This window comes from Tauraco erythrolophus, chromosome 8, assembly GCF_009769465.1.
Source record: "Tauraco erythrolophus isolate bTauEry1 chromosome 8, bTauEry1.pri, whole genome shotgun sequence".
Classification (NCBI taxonomy): Eukaryota; Metazoa; Chordata; class Aves; order Musophagiformes; family Musophagidae; genus Tauraco; species Tauraco erythrolophus.
The window spans coordinates 14163169-14175756 of NC_141472.1; the positions used below are offsets into that span (position 1 = coordinate 14163169).

At 39.2% G+C, this 12588-nt stretch overlaps 1 protein-coding gene across 1 annotated transcript in view; it reads right to left on the reverse strand.

Annotated features, from left to right (window-relative positions):
- Positions 1–3528: 3528 nt before the first annotated feature.
- ALS2 (alsin Rho guanine nucleotide exchange factor ALS2) overlaps positions 3529–12588 on the reverse strand; it is a 43936-nt gene continuing 34876 nt past the window's right edge. Inside the window, exons 28-34 of the mRNA XM_086615368.1 lie at positions 12069–12191; positions 10884–11060; positions 10450–10495; positions 7348–7409; positions 6575–6724; positions 6172–6268; positions 3529–4823 (exon numbers count right to left, since the gene is read on the reverse strand). Of these exons, the coding sequence (XP_086471494.1) occupies positions 4785–4823; positions 6172–6268; positions 6575–6724; positions 7348–7409; positions 10450–10495; positions 10884–11060; positions 12069–12191 (694 nt within the window). The 3' untranslated portion in view covers positions 3529–4784. The remainder of the gene's footprint in view (positions 4824–6171; positions 6269–6574; positions 6725–7347; positions 7410–10449; positions 10496–10883; positions 11061–12068; positions 12192–12588) is intronic.

Sequence of the window (12588 nt, forward strand, 5' to 3'; positions counted from 1 at the left end):
AGAACAGTACCTTGCTTCTGTCCAGTTCTGTAGAAAAAGATCTACTAAACTGCTTGCTTAAAGGGAAAGGTCAGAGTTCAAACAAAGTTATAACTACTGTAGTGCCTTCATTGCCCGAGACTTGTATCTACATGGACGGTGAGGCCGGGGCTCAGGGTCTCCTCATCCCAGAGACCTAAATAAATTAGATGGAAGTTCTTACTAAAACGCTTACCTGACTAATCTCCCAGCCAGTGTAAGGTCCTTCCCATTCACACGTATTGCACGCAATTACAGATGCTCATTAATAGAAGACTTTTCTCTTTGCCTGTTATCAGGGACAGAACTGGATATCTATGCCGAATGTGCCAGAATTTAGCCAAAAACGGTCCATTGCTTCAAGTCTACAAACATCAGTTATCCCAAACTTGGGCTACAGAGCTTACTTCCTTAAGCAGAAGAATATGAAATTGCTTGACTCTATTTGTCAGACAGACCAGAAGGTCTTCTTGACACAAAGCCAGAGTTGCAAGGGCACTCAAGCCCTGCTTTTAAGAGTTTTCAGACTTGTCTTCACATGGACAATTTTTGATGCTGTCAAGCCTCCAAAGGGGACAATACCAGAGAACCTGACATTCAGAAGATCAACCCTCCTGCTCTTATAAGCGTCTTTGGTTAAGATGCTTGACAAGGTTATTGAGCATTTTTAACAAGGAAAACTACTCATATCTTTAAATTTATCAAAATTAATGATTTGGCATGTTGAAGACTAAATTAGCTTGAGGGCAGGGAACACTCTGAGAAAGCTTTTGTTGCAAATAAGCCACTAAAAATCAGCAAACTGAGTAGGCAAAAATTGGTTGAGAGACATTCAGCATCTCTCGAATGACATGCCCTATTTGGGACTTTTTTTGTTCTGCATTAAATAAACTTAATTAGGCTAGTCTCATCACTGAAGCCTGTCAGCCTTTTCTAGGCAGTGTAAAAAACCATCTTGCTTTTTGTACACTTGGAGACTTGAAAGTGTTTCAGTTAAAAAAGCAACTCTAAATATTAGTGGAATAAATTGACACATTTTAAGCAAAGGTTGAGACCTGTCCTTTGAAACTATAGATCTTTATCTTGATCCAAGAACCACTTATTGCAAGTCTAAGGTGGCACAGCTTAAAAAAAAGACTGAATAAATTTTATGTTCATGCAAGGCATTCTGTAAGATTTAGATAATCACGTCTGCATATGTAAGGTTGCTGATGGAACAAATTATGCTATTACTCTTTGTAATCAGATACATTCAGTGATTATTTATTCTGCCTCCCTCTAAAACAAAAGCTTACAGCTCCAGCGGTGATGCAAGTATCTTGTTTACATGAGGGTAAATCCCACTAAAGTGTTACTTCCTAAAAGAGCAGTGCATTCAGAGAAGAATACTCGGGTGCAGTGCACTGTTGTCATGTGAGGAAGTCAGCTTTATTTCCAGCTGTTTATAGCTTAAGCTTACTAAAAAAAAGACAACACAAAACAACCACAAAACACCAACAGTCCAAATCACCACCCCCTGACAACATCAACACGTTGATACTAAATCAATTTAGAAGTACATGGCTAGATAGTTCAAAGAAAGGATTTGTTTTACAGTCTCTTATCAGTCACGTATCTTTCCTCTGCATTATCTCTCACCATACCAGAACAGGTAGTTCCCTAAAATGCTTCTAACAAGTACAGTTAGGAACTGACTCTACTTGCAGCAAAATAAGTCAATAATGTATAGCACCTGGCATTCAAGTCAGAATACTTTGTGAAGATTAGGAGTGAGGAAAAAAATTCTCTTCTGAGCTCCTACTCACCATTCATATGTATTTCTAACATTTAGCTAATGGGAATTAAGCAGGTAACAAGTTTAATTAGCTTTGCTGTAGCTACGAGAAGAAACCAAATTTCACAACAGCATGAGGGAAATGCATCTGTGCAGTACAACGACTTTTTGGTACAGTGCATGTTTTCTTACCTGCAAACACCACAGAACACCATGTTCAGCTCATGCAGAGTTTCCAGAAGGAAAGAGTATTTGCTGGATGTTAGTAGAGCAAGTAACCTCACTGCCCTAGCTAATCTATGGACATCCTCTCCTTTCTAATCCACCGAAACCTAACCTTAGAACTACTCATTACCAAGGAGAAGAGAGCAAATCCCCTTAACCCTTTTCTTGCATAAAAAGTCTACTTTAAAGTTGTCTCTCACTTAAGTAGTTACTTATTCTCAGCAACTTTCCTAGTCAATAAGGCATTCATTTCTTCGGGTCTGTCTTCAGCTGCCATTCCTGCAATTACAATGAGAATCTATAATACTGTAGCGTTGGTCTTCTGTTGCTGGTTACAGGATTTCTGCTGCAGCACAAGAAATATATGGCTTTCAATTTCAGGAAAAAAGAGGGAAAGAAGCTGAGGAAAAAAAAAATAATTACCATGAAGCAATACAGAGAAGTCCTGCAGGTTAACTCACTTCGTTAGCTACAGAAATATACAAATGAAAGCTGGCTTGTACTGATTTCCTAATGCATCACAGCCCACATAGGCTGTAAAGTGGAATCTGTGTCAGAAGCACATTTAATCCTAGGATTCTCTTCAGCTAATAACGGAGCTATATATCAGAAAGACCAAAAATAATCCAGCACAGGCTGTCTGCTTCCATTAATCAGAAGGCTAAATTCATATGCAATATCACTACTTTTTATAAGAGGTTCCGTGTGAATATATATTTATATGTATGTTTGTAATGGCAGATGTATTCTTTGGTTTTTAGTTCTCAACTTTGCATCGTTCACAGTGAATGAAGTTAAACATTTGAAGTTGCTACGTATTTAGTAGATGCACCTTCTTCTTGAAAGGCAGAAAGATTATGAAAAAGCCTCCCAGTTTAAGGCACAGAATCAGTGTGGGAGTAAGGTTACAAGAAACAAAGCTTTTTGTACGTGAAAGCTGAAGATGAAAATCATTCCTTTCTTCCAAAACATCTGAAGACAACAAACACTGACCGTGAACAGTTGCAGGGGAGGGGGAAGACACCAAATCTGGTTTTAATGATTACGCTCCGACAAAAGGTGAAATAAATCCCGAATTCAGATCTTTGCACATGAAAATTATTGCCATTTACTCACTCAGCAGTTCAGCATAGCTCCTTTTCCAAGGCACATTCTGCTCCTACAGGTTTCAGTTAAATGTTTTTTGTACATCAAGTTCTAAGACATGACTGTATTGAAAGACTGCATCTAGCACAAAAGGTTAAGGTTCAAATTCCTGCCTTATACTTTATTATACTCTCCACCCTTAGTTGTATATCTTTCCCCACCACCATTTTCAAATTAATTTCTTTAGATAGCTTCCCTTTTATTCATATTATTGCTTAAGTCTCCTCAAATTACTCAGTATAATTTAAAAATAAGATTAAGCTAACCAAGTTGCAAACATGAAGCCTATTGTGAATATAACAAGTGTAACAATAGTTTTAAACATCATCTTGCCAGAATTACTCTTTCCCCTTTTCTGATAAAAACAAAAATCATTTCAGAAAGACCAATCTTTTTAACTTTATTATGAAAATTGCTACATTACAGTCACTGTTCAAAACAGTTATTTGACATATGGTTTCTTTCCATTTAGGTGTCAGAACACAAGCCATGTTTACTATTTCAAAAATATGATAGCATTATCTATGGTAGTTTGACATAACTTAAACCATTATAACATTCTATAATCTATTCCTCCCTCCCCCTTTTTTGAGTTAGCCATGGTAAAGAACAGCACCTACAATACCCGAATTATTCACCAGTGTTATTGGTATAAATACAGTTAACCATAAACCACAGAAGAACACACACACGAAAATCCCCCAGGGAAATTACTTGTTCTCTACATGTTCAAAAATGCAACAAGGTTAGCTTTTTTCACTCTGACACATAAGTTAACAGGCAAAAGTCTCAAACATTGTCAGCTTGTTCAAGAGCACGTTCCCATTCTCCTATCGCACAAGCTTCCAGAGAAAGCATTTGTCCTCAGACCTCAGGGTAACGAAACTGAACACTACAGATTTGGGTATTTAATTCCGTACCAAAATTTGAAGTGGTCAGTGCCTTTTACTTATTTCATCAACAAAAAGAATGGTGGATGCCTTAATATTTATAGTTCTAGTAAACAAGGAAGTCCATAACAGCATGATTATTTCCACAACAGCACATTAATACTGCATTCAGTAATTCTGTTCAACACATATGCCTCAAAACCTTTACAGTCAAAACACACTATAGGTTACCCATTACAAATACTAACATATTTCTGTTTTTTTAAATAAACAAACATAATAGCTTCAGAAAGGCTGAATGGTTCTGCAGTGCAATTCATTCCCTTTAAATGTCTCTGTTGACAAACCAGGAGTAATAAAAACAAACCTACTGCTTTAGAAGCCATGCGGTCCAGACTTTCACATGTACTCTATGTAGATGTCATGCCTTCTTGCAGCATTGTTAATCAAAAGAGAGTAAATAATCTTTCTGTTAGTATAGGAAATGATTTCTTCTTGGCAAGTACTTGACAAACCAAGTCTCTAGCTTCATCACCACTTCATAGGATAGCCTCTGGATGCAGTTTTCCAATCTTAAAACTGAAAGTTCAGAAGAAACAACTGAATGTTTTCATCTGTCACAACAGAACTGTAACAGAATATTTACTAAGTGCCATTTCAGGGAAGAAAGTGGCTCTTAGTGAAGTTCCACTGAGTAGATTATCCCGCAGAGCCAGGTTGTAAATGACGGTCTAGGTAAGCTTTTCATGTTGAATCTGGTAGTAACATGCCTGAATTAAAACAAAGTTCAGTTTAGCATACATACCAGTTCTCAGCAAGCTGATAAAGCATCATCTATCCAAGAAAACAGAGGACTAGGCTTTCTGCAAGCAGTGATGATACAGTGACACTCAACACATGAGAATTTTCTGATAGGTACACTAGCAAAAGATACAACAGGAGATTTTAAGTTACAAACTATGTCCAATGAAGCAAGATAGCATGATTTGGGACTCTGAATACTGTCACAGCTCCCAGCTTTGCCAAGATGAAGTACATTACTTTGCTCACAAGTCTTTCTTTGCCTGTTGACAGAAGGACCCAAAAAAGAAAATATTTTCTTACGGGACAAGGATGCAGGGATTGAAAGCACTCAGACTGAAAAGCAAAGGTTTCTATCATCTGGATAAATACCCTGACCTGCTGCTTGACAGCTATTCACTCCTTAATGTTGATTCAAATACGCATTGGGTCAGCCATGACCAGAAACCTAATATAAATGTCTCAGACAAGGCTTGCACTCATGAAAAATAAGATTCTGCTTCTACTACATAGATTCTGTGATAAATTTTAAGCAATTCTAACCTTCCCTTTTTACAGCACTATAAAAATTAGAGGTATGAAAAAAATCTTTGCATCCAACTATTTCCAGTTTGCACAGACAGAAAATGCAATCACGTCCACCTAGCAGCTCAGCTTAAGATTTTTACTGTAGTTTCAGTTTAACAGTCTCTCTCTGAAACAACCCCACAAAACAGCTCCACACGGCTGAACTGTCACAAGACCCTCTTGTTTGAACAGTTTTGAGGTACCCAAAGCAACCTATTTCCACTATGGAGCTCTTAACGTACAGTAGGATATTCATCAAAACAGATTCTCTCCCTTTTTCCATACTTAAAAAGAGAAAAATACTAAACACAATATGGAGAGCAACACAGTAAAAAGATTTTTTTTTTTCCAAAATTGAATTCCTGAAGCATCTTGAAGTAATGTTAGACTTAAATATTATTGGAATGGCTGATCTCCAAAGCAGCACTTCATTCCAATTTTTATAAAGGGAATAAGGTTTGTTATGCTGCAGAGGAACAACAAGCTGCAGGTGAGCATTCAGAACAGTCAACAGTAACCATATTATATTTGAATAAAGTACATTTGCACACTGCACCATTTTATTAGTACCACCTGCAATTGTTAGGTTATCCTAAGCTCTAAGTTAAGTTTCCTTGCTCATCTTAGCTAAAAATGTCAATAAAAAAAAAAATCAAAGAAGTTACCACCTAATTGTTCTAAGCTGATCACCATTGCTCAAAATTGATTAATTTTTAAACGTCTTTTAATAAGCTTGAATAATTTTCATACCTTCAAGGTAGTGAACATGATGCCTTGCTCCCCATGCTGCAGATAAGGATCCATCAGGTCTTCGATTAAGTGCACCTCAGACCCCAAATTCCTTATCCTGTCACATGGGGGGGAGACAGAAAAAGAATAGGTGAATTAAGTAAACTATTAGAATGTTTTTACTGTTTGTACATAGTGTTGTGCAAAAAATATGATTTTGCCTAACCTCATTCTGAGGTCACAGCCATTTCACAGTTAACAGTTCAAAATTTTTTCAGGTCAAAGCAAACAGTCGAAATGGAAAGTATAAGTTACAAAAAGCTAGCAAGTAGTCCTCTAACAAGAAGCAGGAGTGTTCAATACAGGTAAAAGTACTCATATTGCCCATGCTCAGCTTATGACTGATGCCACTCTTAGTGCCCACCTGGCTCGCAGCACCACATAGAGAAAAACAGGAAATAAGTCATCCATGGACCACAGAAAATCTTCCTGAAGAGTGTCAAGTACATTCTGAGAGATCTCTTCAAAAGTCTGCTGGATCACCTTCAACTTGTCAGCTGGGGTAAACGTGGTACTGTTTGGAGAGCAAGAGCAAAACAGGGTAAACAATAAGAAGTTGCATCTAAATTAGGGTGATAATTTGCTAGCTAGCAGGCCCTCCTGTCCAAGAAGATAAGCCAGGTCATTCACACCACAACAGCCATGGCTGCCAAGGCTGTGTAGTAGCCCAGGCTATAATTACTGGATCGAGGCACACTACTGCAAGTGACATTGTCTTCACAGTTTAAAGATGTTTTAACATAATGGTAAAGGGAAAAATTCCTTTCTTAAACCCCTTTTCATTTCTACTTACAGCAGAATTCTTTATGTCAGCTAACAGACACAGAAAAGCTCCCCATACACAGGTTGTTTTGCCACAACTGTTTAGAAATTCACATGTATATTTAATCAGACATCACGCTTTCGATTCTAAATGGTGTCCTATGGACACATCTCAGTTGCATTTATGAGGCTATACTTCATTCCCCACTGGGAGAATTTGGTAACATTTTTAGCAGGAACTCTGACACTTCTTGGTGACTTCTCTTATACAGGTGAACAAAGAAGGGGTGACAGGTAAAAGATCACAATCAAGTAAACTAGACACTACTACAGCAAGAACAGTGAAACGCTAAAAGACAAATTTCAGAGAATTACCTGATTTGCTGTAAACATTCAACTGCAGGGGCAAAGCAGGCATCTTTTGTACTTGATGATACCTGTGTAATCATGAGAAGATTTATCAAACATTTAACAACCCCACTATTCAGCAGAAGAAAAGCAGCATATCATGCAACACTGGCATAAAAGACATTTTTTTCAGTTTTCCAGTGCAAACATAGGGGAATGTATTTGGACACTGAAGTCATCCAGGAAATCTGCCTACATAGAATTTGTACAAGTTTCATTTAAAATTCAGAAAAGCCTGTACTGAATTCCTTAATATGTTATGAGAATCAGTGACAGTTTCGGCTATCTTCCAGGACAATTAAGACTGAGAATCCTTAAATCTTAATGGTTAGCAATCAAGAAGGAACCTAAGACTGCAACAGTTGAAACCTAGAAAAGTCATAGCAGTCAATAATTAAAGACTCAGGTTTGAGCAAATAGAAAAGAACAAATATAAACCTTAGCTCTTAATATGCAACTAAGCTTAAGTCTTTCTGAATGGAGCAGGTAAAGAATGGATGGATGCAAAAAGACCTAGAGAAATTCACAGAAATGAGGAACCTGGACAGAAGAGAGAAGCAGATAAATATGACATCTTTTCTAAAAACATCGTGTTTAATTGAAGGAATGACCCAGAAAATAAGGTAAATGGCTGCAGAGATCACCATTTACTGCATAATTCAGAGAAGACACATGCTACACAGTACTTCACAGTGGAGGGGCTCTACTCTATAACCAAAAAAGTCAGAAGTGTGAAGAATTTAGACAGCTAGCAAGAATTTTGCCCTAAAAATACAGAAGATCTGAAGTAAGTTAAGGAACATGTTATTGCTGTTTCTGTAACATTTAGAGTCTGAACAGAGGTTTGCATCATGTGAATCTTCAACTTCATGATTTGGGAAAAAAGAGGACTTGTCTTGCTGGGAATCCGTAGCCTCCACAGTGGAGCACAGCAGCAGCTTTAGTTATTATTACAAACTTCTAACACTCAATTTCTATCAAGGAATATCAGCTCATCCATGTGCAGCTACTACTATGATGAAATTATGCTTCCAATTATTACAGGCCTTGCACAAGGCACAGTTATAAGCATAGCCCCCATTTTCAAAAGGGAAAACAGGAAGACCCAGAGAACTACAGGCCAGTCAGTCTCACCTCCAAGCCTGGCAAGATCATGGAGCAGATCCTCCTGGAAACTATGCTAAGGTACATGGGAAAAAAAGATGGTTATTGGTGACAGCCAACATGGCTTCACTAAGGGCAAATTGTGCCTGACTAATTTGGTGGCCTTCTATGATGAGGTTACAGAATTAGTGGATAAGGGAAGAGGAACTGACATCGTCTACCAGGACTTGTCCAAAGCATTTGACACTGTCCCGCATGACATTCTTGTCTCTAAATTGGAGAGACACAGATTTGATGGATGGACCACTCGGTGAATAAGGAATTGGCTGGATGGTTGCACTCAAAGAGCTGCGGTCAACGGCTCGATGCTCAGGTGGAAGCCAGTGGCAAGTGCTGTTCCTCAGGGGTCGGTACTGAGGCCAGTGCTGTTTAACATGTTCATTGGTGACACAGACAGTGGGATCAAGCGCACCCTCAGCAAGTTTGCAGATGACACCAAGTTGTGTGGTGTTATGGACATGCTGGAGGGAAGGGATGCCATCCAGAGGGACCTTGACAGCCTGGAGAGGTGGGCCTGTGAGAACCTCATGAAGTTCAACAAGGCCAAGTGCAAGGTCCTGCACATGGGTCGGGGCAATCCCAAGCACAAGTACAGTCTGAGCAGAGAATGTATTGAGAGCAGCCCTGAGGAAAAGGACTTGGGGGTACCGGTTGATGAGAAGCTCAACATAAGCCAGCAATGTGTGCTGGCAGCCCAGAAAGCCAACCGTATCCTGGGCTGCATCCAAAGAAGCGTGACCAGCAGGTCAAGAGAGGAGATTCTGCCCCTCTGCTCTGCTCTCGTGAGACCCCACCTGGAATACTGTGTTCAGCTCTGGAGTCCCCAGCACAAGAAGGACATGCAAGCTGCTGGAGCAAGTCCAGAGGAGGGTCACAAAGATGATTTGAGGGCTGGAGCACCTCTCCTATGAAGACAGGCAGAGAGAGTTGGGCTGTTCAGCCTGGAGAAGGGAAGGCTCCAGGACCATCTTATAGCAGCCTTCCAGTACTTAAAGGGGACCTACAGGAAAGCTGGAGAGGGACTCTTTGCAAGGGCGTGTAGTGACAGGACAAGAGGCAATGGCTTTAAACTGAAAGAGAGGAGATTTCAATTAGGTATAAAGAAGAATTTTTACAATGAATTTTTTGTGAGGCACTGGAACAAGTTGCCCAGAGAGGTCATGAATGCTCCATCTCTGGAGGTGTTCAAGGCCAGGTTAGATGAGGCTTTGAGCAATCCAACCTAGTGGAAGGTGTCCCTGCCCGTGTCAGGGGGGTTGGAACTAGATGATCCTTAAGGTCCCTTCCAACTCAAACTGTTCTATGATTCTGTGATCTGAAGGCAGAAGTATCTAAATGACTATAAGAAACTGAAAACGTCAAATAAAATTATAGTGATTCATAAACAGACATGTTTTAAATTATACTGTAATCATTTAAATTGTTCAAAGTTATGATTGTTAAACCACTCCTACTGGAACACAGAGACTGAGTACTACACTATTGCCATCAAAAACCATTGTTCAGCAGTTTCCAGAAAGATAATGATTAAGAATAAAAACTTTACAATTCTTCTCCTAATCTGAAAGTATACAATGGTATAACCCTCTTAACCAAGTAGCATGAAAATTTCCGTGGTAGACTTTTATTCTGACGCTTTCGTAACTAGAGATCAAGCAAACGTCCTCCTGAATTAGAGTTCATTACAGAGTAAGACAGTAAGTAACAAAGCTGGACTGACAGCTATTGTAAGAAGTCACTCATGTAGCTTGTAAGTAGCAGACAAATTTTAAGCAAACAAGATAGCATGGCATCTCTTAAGTAAAAAGCCTGGTCAAAAATTCTTTGACTGCTTCTTCATGATCTCAGCTTCTTGAAAGACGCACTGGACAAAGCATACTGTAAGTCAAGGCCCAATGGACATACCTTTCTACTCTCTCCAAGGACGGATACAGTTAGTGGCCAAAATTTCCTGCAAGAAACCCAACATAGTCTATTGAGAGAGCATAGTCTTAAAGCATTTTTCATCTAACGAAAATGAAATCATCATGTTTTCCTATGAGATACAACACTTATTTCTACAGGATCAACTACATCTTGCACAAATAGCTGGAAAACAGCCTAATCTGAAATGCCTTACTCTGGTTTTGTAGCAATGCCAATCTTTCCAACCTCCCTCTCCTCCTCTTTCTGGAAGAGGGAAGTTTTGATTCAGTCTCTCAACCAGATTAAGTAGCTTGAAGATATGTTTAGATGCATTTTAAGCAAAGACACTTTAGACAATAGGATTTTTTAGTTGCTTTATCTAATTACATGCCATGATACTTTTCTAATTTGTTTTATTGTTGAAGCATACTCACGCTTGCACTCCAAGAAAACTTAGAAGAGCTGTATCAGTTTGTTTGTTTAGACGTAAAACACATTCCCAGTAAACATCTTCCTCACGCTCATTGTCTAAGGCATACAACATAAATAGAGGAGGATAGAGCCGTGGTAGTAATACAGGGAGCAGCAAGCCAAAACTGGTTACCACATAGCTATAAAGGAAAAAGAAAAAACAGAGGGAGCTGGTTTGAAGAGGAAGACATTTAGGAAACCTAATTATCTACAAAAATTGAATTAAAAAGAAATCATTGGAATAAACATTTCATTTAGTATGAGCCTATTCTATGAGGGATATTAATAAGTTCAAATCCATCATCGGTCCACATGCAGGTGGGTTTGGAGCGCAGGCAGTGGTTGTGCAGGTTTTTGTGGTTTATGGGTTTTAAACAGAACGTTGGTTTTCTTCCTTGTATAACGTAAAAGCTGAACACCGTACTATAGTTCAAGTTTTACCTGTATCTTCATGCTAATCATTTAGCCCCCATTCTGAGCCACTTTGCTGACAGCTGAACTTTACCTTCAAAGCACAAGCTCGAAAACAGGCTAAAACCCATGAAGTTACCTGACCTAGCTCCACACACTCAGACTCCAGGCTTCATAAAGTTGCTTGGCGTCAAGCTGTAATCCTAATGGAGAAAGCTGAACACAATGTGCCTACTAATGCCATCTGCACAGGTCACTGGAGCCTTTCTGAGAAGGCTCTCTCTACTGACCCCTCTTCCTTGTTTTGACCACACCCAAGGCTGCTGTGGACAGGACAATGATGGACTCAAGGGTGAACTCGACATGACTATTCGTGATGCAGTATATGTGCACTGGACCTGCATTACCCCAGTGCTCATATCCCAAACAGTTTTCTGAAACCCAGGCCCAAGGCTGAAGTTGTTTACCCACAATAGACAAAAGCAAGTTTGGGCTTAAGTAAAGAATCATTATATGGAACAGAGATGAAACACTTATTGCAACCATCACATGGAAGTTTGCTTACCAGAACCAGTCATCAGAACCAAATAAAAAAAAAAAAAACCAACCACCAAAAAACCTGCTTATATCCATCAGTTAAACATGTGCTCATCTTTCTTCCCCCACTCAAGAAAAAACTGCAAACAGAAACAAAACGAAGTCTTCCTTAGTTAAGCTTTTTTCCCCCCGTTATGTACCCTGGCTCAGGAGATTCTGATCTGGAGTCAGACTTCCCACTGCAAAATGATCGCCTTCCCCTTGTCTCTGTTGCCAGAAATGGAATTGTGCTGCCTTCTTCTGGAAGATCAGGAAACAAGAACCTAAATGGCAAGACACAAAACATATGATTTAATTTCATGAAGTTTCTACAAATGACAGCATTAGAAGGCAAGACTGGAAAGAAAAGTCAGCTGAAATAACACATAGTGGACTAAGGCAGAATAGCAGTACCATCTACCTGGAAGAAAACTACGAAGGCCAACCCCTCCGATGCCAAAGATACCTTTCCTACCTTCACATAACTTCCCTTCAGACGAGGCTTCTAACGGTTAATAATTTGGAGTATTTCTGCTTTCAGATTGGCAGGAATCCATTAAAGCTGTAATTGCTCTCAAGGATCTAAGCAAACACCTTATAGAAACATTGCTCATTCATGTTGATAGGAACTTCAGTGGAATACACCGCAAGTCCCTGTCTTCACTATTCTTCTATACCCTT